The sequence below is a fragment of the Centrocercus urophasianus genome, unplaced genomic scaffold (assembly GCF_019232065.1).
Source record: "Centrocercus urophasianus isolate 14NV4802_14NV808 unplaced genomic scaffold, USGS_Curo_1.0 seq_73, whole genome shotgun sequence".
Lineage (NCBI taxonomy): Eukaryota > Metazoa > Chordata > Aves > Galliformes > Phasianidae > Centrocercus > Centrocercus urophasianus.
In genome coordinates this window covers 145,271-167,170 of record NW_024885344.1, presented here as the reverse complement: position 1 = coordinate 167,170, position 21,900 = coordinate 145,271, and the positions used below count along the sequence as shown (strand labels likewise).

At 41.2% G+C, this 21,900-nt stretch overlaps 1 protein-coding gene across 1 annotated transcript in view; it reads right to left on the bottom strand.

The window, feature by feature from the left end:
• Positions 1-14,144, bottom strand: part of MRTFA (myocardin related transcription factor A) — a 76,461-nt gene extending 62,317 nt beyond the window's left edge. The window contains exons 1-2 of the mRNA XM_042837580.1: positions 14,069-14,144; positions 8,502-8,600 (exon numbers count right to left, since the gene is read on the bottom strand). Of these exons, the coding sequence (XP_042693514.1) occupies positions 8,502-8,511 (10 nt within the window). The 5' untranslated portion in view covers positions 8,512-8,600; positions 14,069-14,144. The remainder of the gene's footprint in view (positions 1-8,501; positions 8,601-14,068) is intronic.
• Between the last annotated feature and the right edge of the window lie 7,756 nt (positions 14,145-21,900).

The following is a 21,900-nucleotide window of genomic DNA, read 5'->3' as shown; positions in this document are numbered from 1 at the left end:
GGGATGGGGCTTCCACAGCCTCCTTGGGCAACCTGTTCCAGTGCATCACCACCCTCTGGGTGAAAAACTTCCTCCTAATATCTAATCTAAACCTCCCCTGTCTCAGTTTAAAAACATTCCCTGTTGTCCTATCACTATCCATCTTTGTAAACAGCCATTCCCCCACCTGTTCATATGCTCCCTTCAAGTATTGGAAAGCCACAATGAGGTCTCCCCTGAGCCTTCCCTTCTTCAAGCAAAACAAACCCAGTTCCCTCAACCTTTCTTCGTAGGAGAGATGCTCCAGCCCACTGATCATCTTCACGGCCCTCCTCTGGACTTGCTCCAACAACTCCACGTCCTTCTTGTACTGGGGGGCTCCAGAACTGGACACAGCACTGCAGGTGGGGTCTCACAAGAGTAGAGGGGCAGAGTCACCTCCCTTGATCCGCTAGTCACATTTCTCTTGATGCAACCCAGGATATGGGTGGATTCTGGCCTGTGCCTCATGTTGATTCTTTCATTAACCTGCACCCCCAAATCCTTCTCAGGGCTGCTCTCAAGCCATTCTGCACCCAACCTGTATCTGTGCGTGGGACCTTGCACTTGGCTTTGCTGAACTAGCACACACTGTTGGCTCACGTTGAGCTTTTCATCCACCACAACCCACTCAAGTCCTTCTCCACAGGGCTGCTCTCAATGATTCCTCTCCCAGTCTGCACTCACGTTTGAGATGTCCCCAACCCAAGTGCAGCATCTTACACTTGGTCTTGTTGAATCTTACTAGGCTGACATGGTCTCACTTTTCAGTGAAGAAAGTTACACACACATCAAAATTTAGGACAAATGGAAGTAATTAACAAAAGTTAGCTACTGCTAATATCCCTTAATGTGATGCAGTGTTAGACTCTGAGTGACTGTAAGTGGCCGTAACTCTCATCCATCCATGCAAAACATCTGTGAAAGTGATCCGAAGTTTGGATCTGTCTGATTGCACCTCCATACGTGTACAGTGCAAATATTTCTGCCCAGCTACTTGCTAGAATTCATAAAGAGGAACATGTGAAGAATAATAAGAAAAAAAAAAAAAGGGTAATTGTCTTCAGAACTACACTTTAATCATTTAAGCACAAAATTAGCACTTATTAGAAGATCACTAAGTCTGCCCAAAATACTGAATTTCTAAAAATACGAAGGCACATTTTACTAATATCAAATTGAAAAAAAACCAAACACTAAACACTAAAAAAACACTAAAAAAAAAAAAAAAAAAAAACTAAATTCAGCATATGTAGATATGGTCTGTCTAGAAACATAATTTCAGTATGAGTACTCACAAACAAAATAAACCACAACAGTAATCCAACCGTTATTTCACATCACTACCATAACAAGTGAGGTCTCAATATGGAAGCTGTTACACAGGCATCAGACTATACAGAAAATCAGTCACAGCAGGCAAAAAATGTCAATCTAATGACAACTTTCTCTATAGTAAGCTTTACAGAGAGATAAGACTCATGCCCAAAGTTCCTGAGATATCCCTAACCTGTGTAAGTCCTTCACACGGCTGCTCAAAAACTGTTTTATCAGACTGTAGACTGTTCAAATAAATAGAAGTGTTCAAATAAATAGAACACTTTGTTAATAGAAGGAATCTTCATTAACAAAATAATAGTATTTGTGATTCAGCCAAATACTCTGCTACAGAACAAAGCCAGGTCATATCAACATAGCATTCAATCCATATCTTAATCTGAATGGGGACCAACAGCACAAAAATGTGCAAGATCTCTAAATGCGATAACAGGTAGTGACGTGAGTAAAGCAGAGGCTTTGGGAGACCAACAAAAGCAACAAAAAGAGAGAATATGTAGGAAGATTAGACTGAGGTAGATAATGAGAAGGAAACTGCAAGCTGGACTCAGCAAATACATAAAAGGAAAACAAACGAGTCATATTCTAGGTCATCAAAGGCAGAAGAAAGAACCAAGTGACTTTTGGACAGAAAGGATAATCAGGGAATTCCCCCTGCCAAGAGCTTGGTATAGACCTGAATATCAGCTGCATTTTCAACAGAATGAAAACACGCACACTTGGAACACCAGGGATTCCAAACCCAAGTTCTTGGGTGAATGCTGTGTGAACGACTGGATCAAATCTTCCAGTAATTTCAGCAGTCTGATGATATTTCACGTACAAAGTTTCTACTCTCAGCTTCGTACATTTTCTGGGACTGCTACCTTTTTGAAATGTCTTTTCAGCTTGATTTTCACCTTTGCTTTTTCTTCCTGAGGTACAACATGTACCTCAATAATCAGATTGTTTCTGCTTCACTTATATTTTGTTCTGAGTAAGTATTCTCTTACAGAGGCCTTACACAGCCTGCAGTCTGTAGGGCAAGCATTCTTAAAGCATGCAGGTCATAAGAATGCGCTTATTTAATGCTTGGGTACCCAAGCCTATCAGGATGATTTATTTACTCAGCTTAGGCCGTGATTCTCCTACCTCTCCCAAGGCCTTTCAGAAGCTGATTGCACACCTCATGTGTTGGCTGGGATAACTGTTTCAAGTTTCCATCTTTCCAGGGGGGCTTCTGAAGATGCACATAACAGATGTGAAGCCCTGAGAAGTCAAGTCTAGCTTTTAACAAAAAGAAGATTCAATTTCTATCTCTAAGAATTCTCAGGTAGTTTGCCTGACACACAACTTATCACAGTAAGCCAAATAACAGAAGTCACAGAAGGGGTTTTCTTGGAGCAAAATTGTAGAACAATTTGGTTTTGGCATCTAGTAGCCATTTTTCCTTGTCTAGAAGTTGACAGTAAGCTTCCATTACTGAAGACAGATCTTTAAAACTTACTGTGCACATGGCTCCATCCTGTTGTCATACGTTATTTCCCAACCAATCTTGTGAATCCATTTATGTAAACATTTCCCTGTTTTCCCTTGCTAACATTCTCCCAGCAGTAGTTGATCAGGAAAAAAAGAGCTGCCACTGATGGAAGAGGTGCAATGAATGTGTACCCCTCATTAGGAAAACTAAATCTGCCAGAAAATTGCCTCAAAGTTGCAGAACACCACTGCATAATCTAGGATCACAGAATCACAGAATCACCCGGGTTGGAAGGGACCTCAAGGATCATGTAGTTCCAACCCCCCTGCCTAGCAGGGCCACCAAACACACACATTCAGATCAGGTTGCCCAGGACCCTGTCCAACCTGGCCTTAAACACATCCAAGGACGGGGCATCCACAACCTCCCTGGGCAGCCCGTTCCAGGGCCTAACCACTCTCCTTGTATAGAACTTCCCCCTAAAATCCAACCTAAATCTTCCCTCCTTCAACTTGGATCCATTTCCCCTAGTCCTGCTGTTGTCAGCCCTTTTGAAGAGTTTACTCCCCTCGTGGGTGTAGGTTCCCTTCAGGTATTGATAGGCTGCAATGAGGTCACCCCGCAGCCTTCTCTTCTCCAGGCTGAACAAGCCCAACTCCCTCAGCCTGTCCTCATAGGGGAGGTGCTCCAGCCCCCTGATCATCTTAGTCGCCCTCCTCTGGACCCTTTCCAAAATCTCAATGTCTTTCTTGTACTGAGGGCTCCACACCTGGACACAGTACTCCAGATGGGGCCTCACAAGAGCCGAGTAGAGAGGGACGATCACCTCCCTGTCCCTGCTGACCACCCCTCTCCTGATGGAGCCCAGGATCCCATTTGCCTTTCGAGCTGCCAGAGCGCACTGCTGGCTCATGTTCAGTCTCTCGTCCATCAGGACCCCCAGGTCCTTCTCTGCCGAGCAGGATCAGATGACTTAAAAGCAAAGATACATCCAAGTATTCTTTAGTGAGAGAAACTCTCAGTCTAAGTATTAAATGGTTCTAAATTTAGAACAAACACAGCTACAATAGATGTTTTGAAAAAAGTAATATTAATATGAAGGCTGTTTCCCTAATTTTGACAAGGCTTATTTTTTTCTTCAAGTTTCCCAGAATATCATGTACAAATTTAGCTACAAGTACCTTGAAATTTAAATTTAAATTGAGAACAATTAGAAAATCTATTAGAAACAAGGCCTGCTGAGTTAAGTGTCTTTTTCAGGCCCTTACATAAAGACTTTCATATGAAGGAAAACAAAATTTCTTTACAAGACAGACAGATTAAACACTGCCTTGCCATATGCATCCTGTTCCACATCAAACAGCTTGCTAATGTTTAAATCCTAGCTCCAGAATTCAGACTACCAGAGTACCACTGGCAGGATGATGGACTGTGTTGTCTCAAAACACCTTTCTGTAATAGTCACAAATTAAGACAAAGCATGCACTCCATGTAAGATGCAGCCCTGATGTAGCACCTCTCTTGCCTCTCCCGTCTACAACAGGAGGTGGGAAATTCAGTAAATCCAGCCATTTCTGAAATCAACAAAACACTCATCTAAAATTATGAAGTTACTGTTTCACTTGTCTCCTTTCAACTCAAGGAAAAGTAAAAGCATTTAACTTTTAGAAACAAGTCTGTCTTGACACTTTTGGCACTATGTATGGTCAGCTTTTCTGGCAATGCCTTACAGAAGACAAGAGCACACAAATGCAAACTCAAACTTCCACACTACTACTACCAGTATAATGTTGATTCTTCCCAAGGTTATGGTCAGTCCCTGCTCCCACTCATAAAACAGAGGTCATCCATATCTATACATATTTGTTTGGTTTCGTGATTACAGAATGTCCTAATGCTGCAAATAAAAATGCCCTACATAAGTACACCATACTGTCATTAACAGATAATTTTAACTCTATCATGTCTTACGTTTCAGAAAGGCAACTCTGTACATATCTAAGAGCTAAGTGCTACATCACTTAGTGGTTAGGATAAAATCATGTATATGCAAGTAATACCACTTCAATTCTGAAACCATAAAACAAACGCTGTGAACTTTCAAAGTATGAGAGGTTTTTCCCTTCCAAAAATTAAAAAAAATAAATAATAAAATACAGTCTCTCTAAAGAACACATTTCATTGAAAACCAATAAAACTGTCAAATAGAAGCCAACAAAAAATCAGCCAAAAGCTGAACAGAGCAATCTTCTTTAGAATAAGTCACAGATTTGCCAGGGATCTTCTAGTCTTTGCAAGACATATTAACACCAGGGACTAGCAAATGAAGAGTGGAAAGATAATTTTATCTCCAGTGAAGCTCTAAAGTGATCAGTATTTAGCATCCATGTAGCACCCACCTATTTCCAATCTGCACATGAAATCACGACTACTCTCTAATTTGTTACTCAAAGTTACATCCTGTCACTCCCTACGTAGCTCAGCATTCATGATTCACCAGCAACATTTACCCATGGCATATGTTTGGGATGATACCTGATTGGAGTGTTGTCATCTGCATTTCTGGTTCCAGAAGTGTCATTGCTGATCCTCAACTGTTTTCTGAACAGGTACAATCCCTTAGAGACTTCTCTTTACATAAAGACAGATATTTAAAGATTTATATATTAAAAAAAAAAAATTATATTAAAAAAAAAAAAAAATCCACACAGAACCTATCAACTTTAAGCTTATTCAAAACCTGCAAGAAATTCTTATCCGCATATGATGAAAACAGTGCCTACTGAGAAAAGTCAGGCTTTCAACATGTAGTTCTCTGCTTATTCACTACAGGCAAGTTGGAACAGCCCAGAATCAAATTACAGCTAGGAGAAAAATGAATACTCAAAGGGGAACGCAGGATGTGTAGTTTGCAGAAGTAAGGTCCGCCTCTTGGTGCTCTGTAAGTGAAAGGAAGGGGGGAGGAAGGGGTCCGAGATATAAGAACTGGCAGTTTTTTCCTCTTTTAAAAGGGAACGATGACGTCTTAAGCAGACTTTCAATCCCCTAAGGGACTCTGTTGATGAGGCAACTTCATTCCAAGGACAAGGAGACCCACTGTTAACATAAACATGCAGAGATCCTCAGCTTAGAAACAGCGTGGCCAAAAACACATACATCCTGCTGACAGATCAATCACTTTTGGTTAACCTTCATCTGTTGTTTCTCTCACTAATTGCATCGTTTCCCTGTCCCTACCAAAAGCCACTGCTGCACACTAAACCTGAACTGCAGTAACAAGGGATTAGAACTTCTATCAAATGAATGTCAGTGTCGGTTTCTTAAAAACAAAACAAGTAAGTGAAACAGAGAAAGAAAAATATCCTTTCTCCCTCACACTTTTCCCATCATTATGGTTCACAGCCTCTATCCAACCTGTCTGCATGTTAAAAAAAAATGAAGCCATTTCTCATATTCAGATAATTTGTTCCAAAAGATTTGGGATAGTGGACAAAACTCTTATAGTTAAATATTTCTCGAGACCAAAACCTAAAAATAGAATTAAGTCTTTCCTCACTAGACAATTCTAGCTTCTAACAGAAAGGAAATTCAATGTCAGTCTCTAAAGAGTCTCAAGTAATTTACCCAAAAGACAGTTTAATTATCTTAATAAACTAATTCCAATACTTCTGTCCCCAGAGCAGCTTTTCCTTATTCCCCCATCATCCCCAAGGCTCACAATCACTTCTCATTAGGTCATCTGCCTGCAAGTAGCTGCATATATTTGCACCAATAGCCCAAAATACATTAAGCCCTGCATAAAAGATATAAACCAATTTTGACATTTAAAATCCTTTTGAGCAAGTAGATTCCCTGGTCTTCCACAACTGCCTTCACGAAAGTGAGGAAATGGGTGCACAAAGCTGCTTTCTCACTGTCTGCTGCCCCTCCGATCTTAAGCAACCTGAGGGATTCTCTCCCAGTTGGATGCAAGAACTTCTCCAGCAGCTGCTTGACAGCTGTGAGCAGAGCAGGTTATAGCAACACGTCTTCCTTCCCCCACACAAAGACATCTGGGGCTTCAAAGGAGGCTGCAACAACTCATTTGGTGACTTTAACCGCTACAGGAAAATCCCTTGCAGTGATGATATTGTAGTATTCATCTAATTTCCATACACTTTACATCAATAGCATGTTGTAAGAGGAAAAAAAATCAGCTCATTTGGGCTAGTCAAACACCACATATGCAGTTCTAGGTTCACAGTTTTAGATTTTGCTACAGGAACATTGCAGGCCTAAATGTTAATTCTAGCTGCGCCATCCTTACGGAAAGGAGCGATAGTGTCAAACTGTGTTCTGAGAATTTAAAGACACTCATTAGCAAAATAAGTCACTTGAACATCCATTGGGAATATCCATGGTCACCACACAGAAACAGACCTATAGATGAGGGAAGGGATTGTCCCACTGCACTGGTGTGGCCTCACTTTGAACACTGGGTGCAGCTTTGGGCACTGCAGTATAAGGACATAAAACTATTAGGGGGCATCCAACAGAAGGCTAAAGAGTGCTACAGACCTGGAGGGCAAGATGCACGAGGAGTGGCTGACATCCCTTAGTTTCTTAAGCCCAGAGAAGAGGAGCTGAGAGGAGGCTTCTCCAGTGACAGCAACAAGGTCTCATAGAACAGCGTGGAGCTGCATCAGGGGAGGATCAGGCTGAGTGTTAGGAAAAGGTTCAACAGAGGGTGGTTGAGCTCCTAGGGTAGCAGTCACAGCACTGAATTTGCCAGAGTTCAAGAGGCATCAGGACAGTGCTCTCAGACACATAGAACAGTTTTTGGGTGGTGCTGCGTGGAGCCAGGAGTTGGACTCTATGGTCTTTATGGGTCCCTTCTAACTCAGGATATTCTATGATTCTATAACGTTCAGCAGAATATATACTTTTTTTTTGTGGTGATGTGTGGAGAACAGTATGAGCAAAGGGGAGAGGAACTCCTTCCTGCTGTGTCCAGGATCATCCCTTGGCTCCTTGAAGAACATACACATGCACCATCAGTGACTATGGACAGACAGAACAAATTTAAGGCATTAGCCATCACAAACCAGAATAACATTGCTGTACAGAAAGAAGCAGACATTCAGGAATGATGCAGGAAGCAGATATTTTAAAAGTCTGAGAAAAAAACAACATGTGTGACAAATCTTTACTAAGGAGTAAGTTCGTCCTATCATTTTTGGAGTACAGTCAACACTCCTCAGAGTGTATCATACGCATACCCTATTGAAAACTAGAACCTCCCTGGCCACACAGCAACTCTGGTATTGAGCCGGAACCTCCAGTCCATTACTGCAGTACAAAGCACAACAGCAAAGTTACATAGGTAATTTCATATTCATAGTATTAGCAGAATGCCGGGCTTTTTAATATTCAACATAGAGGCAATGAATGCTGCTGTAAGCCCACAAGAAAGGATGTTGCCAATTTGACCAGCAAGGAAGATGAAGATTGCACAACCTCACATCTTCTACCCAACATTTCATCATTACACTTTGTGGTAGCACACTGATTGCAGAGGAGAGCTGCAGTACACAGAAGTGGCTCACAGTGTCCTAATAGAAATGAATTATAGAAAACTAAGAGTTTTTCATAAAGAAAGCCACATGTTACAGAAACAGGCTGTTACCAAAGATGAGATTCAATTTACCAAGAACCATCAGCTATTGTGAAAGGATGTGAATCTTTCTTGCATGAAGCAGCTGCTCATGGTTTAAGTAGAACAGAGTCCTGCAGAATGGCATTCTCCCTTCAAAAAAAAAAACAGAGATCTTTTCATAAGTACACTTAAAAAAGCAAAAAGAGACCTTACTTACGTAAACAAAACAACTGCCCAAATCTGGGTCTGACCTGTGCAGTGAACAGTTGAAATTCACCCAAAATAAGTGTTTTCATCAAATAGGTACCAAACGCTATGTGTATGTGATCACCCAGCAGCCCTTAACCTTGAAAAATCAAAGACAAACTGGAATAAGAAAGGAACTAAAAAGGAGAAACATAGGAGAGAGGGCTATTACACACCAGTGACTGGGGAAAGGCATTACAATCATGTCAACTTTATCAGGAACTAACAAAAACTGTGTTAAGAGCTAACTTACTAAAGCCACCACATTAAAGCTGCCTTTGGCATTACTCCCTCCAGATCAACTATTCCCCCATTGCTATTTAAAAGTTTGTTTGTTTTAAATATTTCAAGAGATTACCACTTCTCAGTTGCTTAGTAGCTCCCACCAGTAACAGGCCAGTCATTTCCATCATGCTCCGACTCTCATAGCTCTATCAGAGATTTTCAGACAGCATACTAAATTTATAGTCTCCTGGGACGCAGTCCCTTAGATCAAATCCATCCAAGATAGACTGCTTGTTTTCATTCTAACAACCATTCCACTTACTCACACAAAAGAGAAAACAGCCAGCCTCCCTGGAATGTGTGTGAAGGACAGATCAGAGAGAGCTGTGCATTTCCTGCCTCAATCCTTTGTTACCATACAGACTAAAGAATCTTCCTCCTATGTAAATTGATGAGGCAGAAATCATCACTTGGTAATTAAGTGCAACTTTGAGTCACATTCTTCCAGAAATCCTCTAGACTGAGAAAACGGTTTCAGAATGATTCCATCTGTAAAACACTCCTTCCACAGGAATAAAATACAACTCTTGTTGATAAGCGCGCATGCTTACCTTCAAGTCACAACAAGCACTTTTTAAAAGGACCATTAAGTCATGATTTTAAGATGACATTATCAATTTTTTTTTTTAAGTAACATTTGCCAGACAACAGCTATACAATTTGCAAAAACTTTCTGAGTTAAATCTGTATTTTCTGAATCTGCCTGTTCAATATGACAATCCAGGACAGGAAAGAGAAGAGGAAGGAGTCTGGAACACATAAACTAACAAAAGAATTATAGCAGCAATCACCCACACAATTCCTTGTAATAAAACCAGGTGCCCTGATACTTCCATATTTTAACAGTAAACGGACTAGGCACTAAATCAGCTCCTTAGAACCATTTTTAAAAGTTCCATGCTGCGATCTGTAAGCGGATACATTCTCCATCAGCTTCTGTGGCACCAATTAATCGCATGCTTTGCACAGCACCAGGTCTTCACTGTAAAGGGAGTACCTTCTGATACCTAAAGCACATGCCTGCTATGTGACTTCAAGTCATACTGAAATTCCACGCATTCCAGTCAGCCTCCTTCCCCCAGCACACATGGCACTCGGGTGAAGACAAGCATCCCAGATCACGTAAACCCCAAAGAACTGACAGGCCGGTGCAAGTTTTGTCCAAACCTGTAATCAAAATGCAACAGATCATTCGAAAGAATGTTACCTGACCTTAAAGAAGCCAACAGAGAGAAGCACCACAATAGTGGCAGGCTTTTAAAACACAAAGCTTTTCATGAGCTCAGCACAGAGGTAACTCTGAATTCATCTGGGGAAAACAGTGGCTAATAAACTAGGGGAGTAAACATAATTTAAAATGAAAGCTAAACAGATGGATGATCTTGATTAGAAATGACCAATCTGCCTAAGATTCTATATTTATTCTGTTTTTTTTTTTTTTTTTTTTTTTTTGTAACCACATTTATCAGGACCCTTACTCTCAGCCTAGCCCCAAGGGTCTGAAAAAGCCATCTTGGCATCTCTGCACATAACTGAAAAAACATCAAGATTCTTAACAGCTTCAGATAACTATGATGACCTTTTTTGGCTTGTGTAAGGAGAGTGAGTCAGTCACTGGTAATCTCTCAGTTTAAGAAAGTAGTGGGATCAAGGCTTCAATGAACATGGGTAAAAAAGGGAAAGAAACGCAATGCGAATTTCAGGTTAAAAAAATCATTATAAAACAAAAAGACCAATTAAATGCCTACACCTTAAATGATTCATTAAGCTTAATGTCTGATTAGAACCTCATAAATGTGTCAAAATATTTTATGAACACCTTACCACATATGGCTCCCTTCCATCAGATTGACAAAAAATGTTTCTTATCTACTCGTTGCGTTGCAGTACTTCACAAATACCCTTATGATCTTTTGTCTCATTTTAATTTAGTATAATTTAATAACAACAACCCAGCCAAGATTTTTAAAGCCTTTACAGCCACCCACCCAAGGACCTACAAGGATAAAGCATAGCTGTGGTAAGAGAAGAACATGAAGTGGAGCTTGGGTCTGAAAAACAAACAAAATAAAAACAAATAAGAAAACACAAAGGTACAGTCTGGAGCTGCTCTCCAGCTCTGCTCAAGTAGAGAAAAAAGAATTTACTGTCCTAGGGCATGTGGCAGCATGTGTACACAGGACTGCACCCCCAGTTCTCCCATAGGATATACAATCTATGATGCTTTACATGCCAAAGAGTTTTCTATTTTACCTCAGCTAATTGTTTACATTCCAGAATCATTGCCTGAAGTAACAAATTCAGCAGAAATCCATGTATTCTTTTTCTACAGGTATCCACAGATAAGGAAAGCCTTCTGTAAGAGGGTTGCCTAAAGGGTTAACCTGTTAGAGCAGTTCAGCTTAAGTCCTTCCTGCAGCTGTGAGTCAGCAATGCCTGTCTAGAGCTGCGACCAGGAGACCCTTTGACACAGATAGGCAGCTTCCAGCAAGTCTCGGATTTTACCATCTCCTCCCTTCCCACCACCACTCATCTTCTATCTTCCTCATACTTGGAATTTGGCAAATTGTCACAGAAGCAGTTTCACTACACAAGATAGGCTTCTGCGACCATTAAGGATCGCTCAAATGTTCAGATTGCTATCTCAACTAGCAGATCATCTCTAAAGATTGTTGAAAATGTTTGAAGCCAATGGCACAGCAACAGAGATTCCTCATAAGCTCAATACTTTCAACAAGCATGCAACTTTTTTCCCAAGGTAGCTGAAAAGTTCCCACTTAGGAGAACTAGTTATCAACTCAAAACACATCAGCTGTGTTTCTCAACAACTCACTAAGCCAAGTCTCCTTTTATGTTGTGACAAGTTTGCAGATAGCCCCATTTCAACAGCATTTTTCAGTCCCACAGAACTTGAACAAATGTACACACAAGCAGCACATAACATATCACAGCCTGGTAGAAAAGTACACTGTATACATCTGAAGATAAAGTCAGGTAGTCTGCAGTGGAGACTTTGGACTTTATGCCTTGTCTGAAAAGCTGCTCCTCCAACAGTCCAACTGCTGCTGTTGAGCTGAGCACTGATAGAGAAGCAGCTCTGAAGGGACCCACCTCATGAGTCACATCCGGGAATATCCTTATTCTCTTTGGCAAAAGGTATGGATAGAGGTGCTCCATTTTTTATATAATTTTTAAACCCAGCTGTATTTCACCTATTCCAGTCAAGTAGGCTGGCAGCCCACAGCGACAAAGCTTTGAGGTTGAGCCCCAAAAAACAACATTTTGATAGAGAAAACGAAAATCACCGATTTCTCTCAAGTTTTCCCAATATGCCATTTTTTAAACTTCCCGAACTACTGAATTGTATACGGACTTTATGTTTTCTGTAAAAGAATATCCTTTCTCTAACCATAATAAATCCTGTTTTGTCCTGGCTTTATCTATTCAAAGCGCGGCGACAAGGTTCTTTTCCCTAACTAGGTACTCCTGTCAGTTCCCAGTAGTAGCATCCCCTTACTTTGTGATATCAAGAATAACTGCTTGTTCTCCTTCACGGATCCTTTATTATGTCTCCTTCCCTATGAAGAATTCTACCTCCAGTAAATTCCCATTGTCACATTCAGTTGGCTAGCTGTCAAGCTTTGGAGGCAAAGAATCATTTGCTTTACCCATGCTGCCTTCAATCCCTCTACCATGCTCAGAACTACTTTCTTTAAAATTAATTAGAAACATTGCCTTGCCATCATAACTATAAAACACCCAAGCCTATCACAAGTAGGAATGTGTTGTGATCAGAGTCTGCCATGCTGACTAATATTCTGTTTTCTTTTATTTTCCACCACCACTCTTTATCCTCATCCGTTGTCTTTTATCTTATAATTTGAAGCCTACAAACATTAATGACTATTAGCTTTTTGTTCTGCCCTTGCAATTTCTAGCTTCTCCGCTTTTAAGGCCTTTGAAAATGACCACAATCACAGAACCATGGCATAATGTATATGAACAAGGAAGTTTTTGCTGTCCTTCTGGAAACAATATTTTGGGTTGAAATTAACTCTTCCAACCAGCAAAACACTAATAGACTTTTCAGGGAAAGGCACACTCAATTTCTGAAGCCGATGAACCAAGCGTGTCAAGTGTGGTATCCATCCAATCTAAACTACTTTTCTAAAGTGCACATATTCCATATCACTTTATCATAAACATTAAGTACTGGCTATAAAGCCACTCCACAACTCTGTAGCATTTCCAATACACTGTGACGTGCAGCCCTGTACAATGCACATAATGCGTAACACTACATGGCATCCAGAAGTCTCCAGCATCTTGCACGTACAGTTGATAACAAGCAATTCACACTACAGCAATTACATAACAAGCCCTTCATTCTGTCAAGAGCCACCAACACATACCCCATGGGGAAAGAGAGATGATCAAGAGGAATTCACAAACAGAAGCCACCTGTTACCAAATGGTTTCATCAGTTTTACCAGGATGTGGCTGAATACACAAAAGTTTCATGGCAGCCTGGAAATCCTGAACTTCACGCAGTTCACGTCCTCGAAATGGAAACTTTGGTCACCCAGTGACAGTTAAAGGGATTCCTTTGTTTGCTGTCCATTCTGTCCAACCACAACTTGAGAAACGTGCTGGCCATTCTCGCGCTAGGACTTAGAGGGCCTAGTAGGATATTTCATTGTTAACTCAAGATCCTGTCCCTCCTTCTAACAAGTATGACAGAACTTTTCAGACGCTCGCGGTGAGAAAGATTACTCACCCTTGGTAATGTACAAACCAAGGTGGCCAAGAAAAATGTACAGATCCTTGATGGCTCTAGTCTGAGAATGAGCTCATACTTCCTTTGATTCTCTCTTGGCCTGGCAAACTTTTAGTCATCACAAATCACATGGAAGTTGTTTCTAGTGTTTATCTAATACAGTAATCTAACTGGTTTCATCAACACCAGATCATTAGCTCTTCGTATGAACAAAATGCTTTAAGAAGCAGCACTGCCATCCAAACACGTACCAGATCAACACCACGGCGCTCCCTGTGAGCCGGCCAATGGAGCTCACCGCACCACTTACCATTCTTCCTTTCGCTGAGCGGAGGAAGGTTGGGGTTTCGGCCATGGTGGAGGCTGAGGGTCAGCTCGGGCTGCAAGGAGAGCTCCTGCAGCTCATTGGCAACAGCTTCGCTCTGAGGGCTGGGGGCCGCCGAAAGGGACACCAACACCGGCTCATCGTCATTTTCGCCAGCCCCTCCTCCGTCCAGCCCATTTCCAGCAATGACGGAAGGGGGCAGGCACACCACGCCGGAGAAATCCACTTTGGCTTTCGTGATGGCAACCTGCAAGACAAACCACAAAGTAAATCTCATGGCAGAGTCCCATCCCATACCTCCAGTTCACTGTGGCACCTCCACGCTCTTGAGAAACAGGCTCTTTAACAGTGCGTGTTGGACTGAAACTCGTCCACTAACTGAAACCTGCAGAACACAAGTTTATAAACTTGCTTATGCCTCCAACAGGGTCACCACAGAAACTATGGATGAAAACTACAAGTTAATATCATTCTCTTTAAAACTTAAGGAAAACACAGCTGTTACTACTGTAGGAACCAAATCTTGAGGAGAAGACGAGAACGGTAAACAGCATGGATTGTGTTGGTGTCCATACTCCAGCTTCCACTGAAGTTAGCCTATTTAGAATCTTAACGAACTCTTGATGACTCTCCTTTCATACCAGCAATGGTGTTTTAACAGGACAACTGTTAATATGAAATCCAGCCAGGCAAAATAAGGCTTCAAAATATACCTGGAAGAACAGCTGAATACAACAAATGAGGATTTTCAAATAATGTAATTTGTATTTCAAAAAATAATTCTCTTACCCTGTTCTCTCCTCTCACTACTAGTGAAAATGAATGCAAGAAATATATATTTATGAAGTATACAGAAAAGCTTTTTTGTCTAAAACAGCCACAGTAACTGAACTGTGCAATATCTAAGGGGGTTTAAATGATTAAACTAAGAAGCAGTTTTGATTTTTTTTTTTTTCATATACTTCCTTAATTCCTTAAAGAACTGTTTAAAAGCCACCACCATGTTAAAATTCGTTTATGTTCACTCATTTAAACAGAAACAAACCAGCTGGAAGTCTCCGACGGAATGGTTACTGTGTTAAAGTCTAAACAGTAACAGAGAGTGTAAGTATACAAGGGCAATCATATTTGGATTTGATTAATGACGGTGAAAGGTTCCTGCTTCTTAGTACACTGCTCCTCTGAAGCCCAGCACTACCACAGTCATGTATCAAGAAAAGTTTTTCCAGAGCTTCAAGATGGAGGCAGAGCTAGCTGCAAAGAAGCAAAGTAAAAAACATCTGGACGATCTTCCAGAAACCACTCACAAAGTACCAACTTGGAGCAATATCTTTAACAACACGTTTTTTTAATTAAGAATCCCCCACTTAATGCTCTTGGTTAACATGCATGCATGTGACAACATTCAACACGTTAATAGCTGATAAAGTAGTTCAAATAGTCATTCCCCCTGCTTCTATTTCAGTTTTGTACTTCATTTGTGAGCAATGTTTGCTCCGTAACGCGCAGAACAGAGTTTTAAGTGGCGGTACATTCGTCTCAAAAACTTGTTCAGTACACACGGGGTGCAACAGTAAGAGTTACTGGTAATGAATACATGCTATTTCATTCCTCGTGTCAGACATTCATTCCCAGGACCCGATGTCACGATCTGAGGAGAAGCAGGGAAAAGAAGGGTGGAGAGGACAAAAAGAAAACAACAAAAACCACTGACTGAAGCTGGTGCTTGTTGTAACAAAACAAATGAGACTGAGCCAAAGCTTACTGCCATATGAAGTATTCGCATTTCTTCAGTTACAGTTTGGCAAGAATGTGCCTGCCTCCCTCTTCATACGTTTCCTGTCCAAAGCAAATAACGCTCACATCCATTTGAGAGCAAATTTTAACGGTAATCTGCAATGAGAATCAAATGGGCTGGTGCTCTTCTTCCCTTCGCAATGGATACAGAAAGCCCAGAAGCACACGCCCTTCAGCTATAGACTTGAATTGTTTGGTCAGCTAAAAGAATCATTTCGAAGGCTGCAAAGAGTTAAATTCTGACCAATAAAATGGACCCCAGGCCCTGTCCTTGTAGTGATGGGAGGCCAAGGGGCTAAAAGAAGGGGTCTTATGGGGGTTAATGCCAATCTGTTTTCTTAAAGGAGATGTGCTGGAGAAAATTTGTCTAGTACCAAATGGTGGCTAGGTCAGATACTGCAGGAGCACAAGTGCAGTCAGCTCTGAATCTACAGACAGGTGACTGGCATCTAACACCTACCTCGTAAGGATTAAAATGGCAGGAGGTTTAATTTCCACCGCAGAAAAGGAGTTCCTTCCTCTTCCACAAGGAAAAAACAAAAAAAAAAACAAAAAAAAACCAAACAAAAAAAAGAATTTTAAATGGCTCAAATGCATGGGAACTGCCTAAGCTAAGAAGATAGAAAATGGACTTAGGAACTTGTGGCACGCTGGATTTTCTGCTAAACAGGAATTTGTAAAAACTAGGAAAATCTCATTTCAAACAATATTTTAACGGCTGTAAAATAATCACTTTTCCTAATCTAGCTATGGCTCCTTTATGTAAAGGCACAGTACCATGCTACAGAAAAAGCAGCCCAGCTTAGTTCAGCCATAAGAGAAAAGAGGGCAGGAGATCAGCTGTGGCACAACAGACTGCTGTGCAACCCTGTGCAACACCATGCCAAGTGATACTAGGATTATAAACCAGAGTTTCTCCAGCAAATTGCCTTGAAGAGCTCCAGCACAAGGCTTGGATCATTGCAAGAACTGCACCTGAAAAGCTGCAGGATTCCTAACTCATGAAGAAGATGGAAGAGATGGAAGGCATCTTCTCAGTCTGGGTTGGCATGTCATTCCATGTCTGTCCACACTGAAAGTAACACAGCTTAGAAACTCTTGCTGTCCCTTGCCTGAACATTCATTTTTCCCCTTTCACCAAGCCCTCTGTTGCACTAGCAAGTAGGGATGCAGCTCAAAGCTAAACTGAAATGAACCATGAAAGGAATGAAGAAATCCTGCATCCTCCACAACCTCTCCCATTTCTGCAGAAGCACATGGATCAGGTTTCTCATTGGTTTATCAATGTAAAAACCCAACCTTTGGATAACCCCTGATAAATCAGGTCCCTGGTACAATGTGCCATGCAGCCACACCAATGCTTGTGCCAGCACACCACTGAGGACAGAACCTGCCTACATTGCTAATACTTCCAAACATCTAGCCACAACCTAAGGGAAAAAGAGCTTTTTTCAGATCAATGCTACGACTCAACAATATGCAACATATCCCCATTTAAAAAAAATAATAAATGCCTGTGGTCCACTAGACTATAGAAAATGTTGTAACTGGGGGGGGGGGTGGTAATTTTGGTGTTCTCAATTACAAGTCTGATGAGGGCATACAGGGATTAGGAAGATGCTTTGAGGATTTATAACCATCCATGTCTCATTAGTTTGAAGTCACAGATCTCCTGCGAAAGACATGGAATCCTTCTCTGTAACCAACAGCAAGGCTGCTATTAGGCTTCCCAGACAGTCATACCACTCTTAAAGTGTCACTGTAGAATGATCAATTGGTTACACACGCTAATACTTAGAGCCCAATTAAAATTTTAAGATGTTTTTTGTCTGTCATTTTCGAACAGATTAGAAACTTTCCCATAGAGAAATGTTCCATACCATAAAGATCTTTAAATGAGTCACGCAGAAGCTGATGGACAGCCTGTAAGAGCAAGCATTTCTTCTACTCCATGAGGGTTTCAGGGTGAGCACTCTCAAGGATTCAGATCTGTCCAGATAACCAGACAAAGCATTTTGCTGTGTTGCGTCCAGCTGGTTCTAGAACATGAGGCTATGATCCCCTAGATGTAATATCAGCTTAAGCAATACTCAAGTCCTCCACTGTCCAGTTGCTCCTTTCTGTCCTCATGCTACCTCTTTTCCAAATGGGGAATCAATTCAATTTGATAATGAGTTTTTCCTGGGTTATTCAGAAGAGTCCATTCCCCACTGCCAACTACAAACACAGCATATCACCATGAGGCAGGGACAACAGCAAGCTCTCAGGAGCCAGGAGTGCTCACATTACATTGCTATAAAGCACAACAGCATTGCCTCAACAACACAAGAGTAGAGAGCTAGGAAGATGGAACCACTCTAAAGAAACATTAGACACTGCATTGAAATACACACATAATTTTCATCCCTTTCTGATTTCCAGAGGCATCTAACAGACCTCAATTTCAGACAGACAAACACGGTGGAGTCATTTGTGAGCAAGGCAGAAGATTAAAAACCATATCCAATGTGAATGTTTGGCAAAAGATCTTTATAAAAATCAAATTGCTCTTTATAGGTGCATCGTCTTGCCATCCCAATGTCATTATCACACCAAACACACAGTAAACGTGATGAGCTTACTCCCTGGTGATGAAGTACTCTACTTCGTGTTCACCACATTACAAAATTACTTACTGAAACTTCTTGCAGAGCTGCTCGAGCAGAATCCCTAAAGGATAGCTCAGGGCCAACGAGGTGAAAGAGAAACAACACAGATACATGCAGTACTGAAACCTGTCTGACTTGCAGTGAGTTAGCTCACGGAGCCAAGTTGAAAGATGACTGGGGGGTGGTGGGATGGATACTCAGGATTAGTTGCCTGCCATTTTAGCTCCATTAATCAGTCCACCATAAGGCAAGACAAGCAGCAACACTGGCACAAGCAAGCAACAAAGCCACGCATCCAAGACCACCTCTTTTGGCAAGAGATTGCATACATCAATTTAGTTTTATCGTAAGACCACATCCTCTGATTAGACACTGCACTGATATTGCCTATGACAGTCCAGCCTGCTCATTCCTCACCTCCCACTGGCCAGCACAGGCTGAACCAGATCAAGGAACTGATCCAGGTTAAACCTGACCTGGCCACACGCATACAAATTGCTAGTTGTAATATGCACCAGTTCCTGATCTGGTTTGCCACTCAGCCACACAACTTGGCTAGAATGAGAGAGAATGGGGTACAAAAAATGAAATCAGGATGGCTATTTCTGGTAGGAGTGTAACCTTAAAGTGTTATGTAGTTCACCTGTCCAACACTCATGATGGACAAGAACACACGCACTAAGTCTTTATGCATTAGACTTCTCGACTTCAGCAATACTCACGTGCTCATGGTGTAATTAACATCTTGACAAGGAGTGTTTAATTGAACCAAAAAACAGCACCCCCTTCCCTAACACGAAGCCTCAACAACCAAAGTAAAACCTCCAAGGAATTTAAAAAACAAATCAATAAAAATCAGGAGGGTACAGAAGACAAAAAAAAAAAAAAAAAAGAGGAAAATGCACGGCACAATTCCCAAATCAAGCAAGGACATCTCCATAAAAAACTCTCTCATTTCTGTTTTGGGGGCTGAGTTGTCAGGATAGTGGCAATTTCCTACCAATTTAAGAATTGCTAAGCAACCTCCAGCAGTTAACAGCAAGAGCTTGTGTGTGCAACTGGGTTATTTTGAGAAAATAGTTTTCCCTTTAAATTTAAGAGCACCCTTCTTCTAAATGATGTTGCCAGCTGAAATCATCTGGTCAGGAAAAGAGGCAATCTTAGGGCAAAACAGCTTTAAGTGGCTGCTGTTTGAAATGAATAAGAAGAGAAGTCAATGATGTGTCATGTCCAAAGGCAACTATACTCCCAGGTATTATACAAATAAAAAGAATAATATCTAGAAAGGATAACTGATGCTTGCAGCAGACGTAAGCCAGAATACCTCATTAGCTTTGAGATGCTGCAAGGATCAGAGTGAAACCAGTCAGGTGATTCTCCTTCTCTTCAGATACCAAATGAAAGTCACAAATGGACTGACCTCCAGGATTATACCTTTAAGTTAATGAACAAAACTACAGAGTGCTAAAAGAGGGATCTTAGATTATGGCATTTTAACACATATGCAAAGGCAATTCACACAGGGTTAAGTGGGTCAGGCAGTTTCCTTCATTTTCACACTAACTGGGGGGATTGGGCAACAACAGGCAAGAAGTAATCACATTTCTTCTGGATTAGCACTGATAATTTGAAGGTGTAAACTGTCCATTTTAGCATTATCACAAGCCACTATCCAACAATGCTTCCATTAAAAATCCAAAGTTCGCAACACATGAACAAAGATGCTGATAAGAAATGGATGGGTACAACTTTCTATCTGGAGCCAAAGAACACTGAATGTGCAGCGCCAGTAACCCTACAGTGAGACAGGCCAATTTTGAATCACCATGAATCACTACCAGAAGCCTCTACACTATTGCCTCCAGCAAATCTATCACTACAAAGAGTCAAAAGACACGTACAGGCTAGCAAGAAAACAGCAAGGAATCTTATCAGGCAAAAAGCATGAACATCTGTATAGAGATGTTAGGACTTGAGAGGAAAAGGATCCAAAGAACATGTCTAATGCAAAGCAACAGCATCCTAACTGCCACTGCACTGTTAAGGCCCTGCACACAGCCTCCCACCTGATTTTAAAGACCATGTTTTCATCAAGAACCATATTTCCATGCCATAAATATTATCTTCATAAGGTACTGGCTTTCGTTCTACTCAGGCCAGCAGTGATAGAAGTCTTTAAGAGGTTTTCAAAAATTGTTAACAAACATTCATTTCTTAAAACCACAAATTACTGGCCAAGAAATGTAGTTTTGCATTCCAGATGCTTAAGAAATACTTTTCATGATTAAACACACATTTGGAGGAAGTTGGTGGCTTTCAGTCTCAGTGGAACTCTGGCTACACTGAAGATAATATCAAAACTAGTTTTAGAATCACAATGGTATTTATAATAAACAATCTTTGCTCAAAAAAAAAAAAAAACCTCCCCACCGATTTTAAGAGTTCTTATTCAAGCCCAAAGAATGAATGAGGCAGACAGCCTTCTGCTTTCAGGGGACATTGAGCCTTAAACCATTGTGTCGAATTCATCACCTAGATTGTGAGAGTAAAGATGATAGCTACTAAAGAAGAAACAATTTTCACTGAGGTTCAAAGAATGCAAGTGAGCAAAAAAGACGTGATGTTCCCATCTCCTGCGTCAATGGCTACGCTGGTATATTTTAGGTGTTGGCCATGATATAGCTCAACTTGATAGCTAAAAGGAATCCAGCCTTCTCCTACTGAGCTCTTGTTCCTGCTGCTTCTTTTCTGCCCATCTTTTCGTACACCCACAGAGCGACTCCCGTCAGCTGAACCAGCGGACGACTAACTCTGCAAAAGATGAGAAACCATTTTCTACAGGAATCATTTAGCTACGTGCCCTATGGCGGCACAAACAGCCAACTCTGATGCAAAGGAAGAAGCAGGAGTGCACAGCTGCCTGGAGGTTTGACCAGCCTTTGCAAGAGCAGCTTGCTGAAAGATCAACTCAACGGTAATGTCAAAGAGCACACTTAAACATCCAAAAGCAGTGCCAACCTAAGCAGTCTGCTACACATTCCCACTCTCATACCTTCCTCATTGTGAAACTAGCATAAATCTTATGGAGACAACATGTACTGGATCAGATGAAAAATAAGCTAGCAAAAACCACTTCTTTCCAGGAGGCTCTGTTCCCCAGAGTGGCTCACCATGGCCACAAAATAAGCTATGCCAGCAAAACAGAGGGAGCACTGAAGGGGAGCAAGCTGTTCAGGCTAGCACTGGTGCCAAAGAGATGCACGATGAACTGTGGAGTGCTTAGAACAGGATTGTCCTACGCCTGTTTTTCAACACCTTCTGCTGATTTTCCTGCAATTGTCATTGGTGTGTTTTTTAAGGTTTCCCACATGT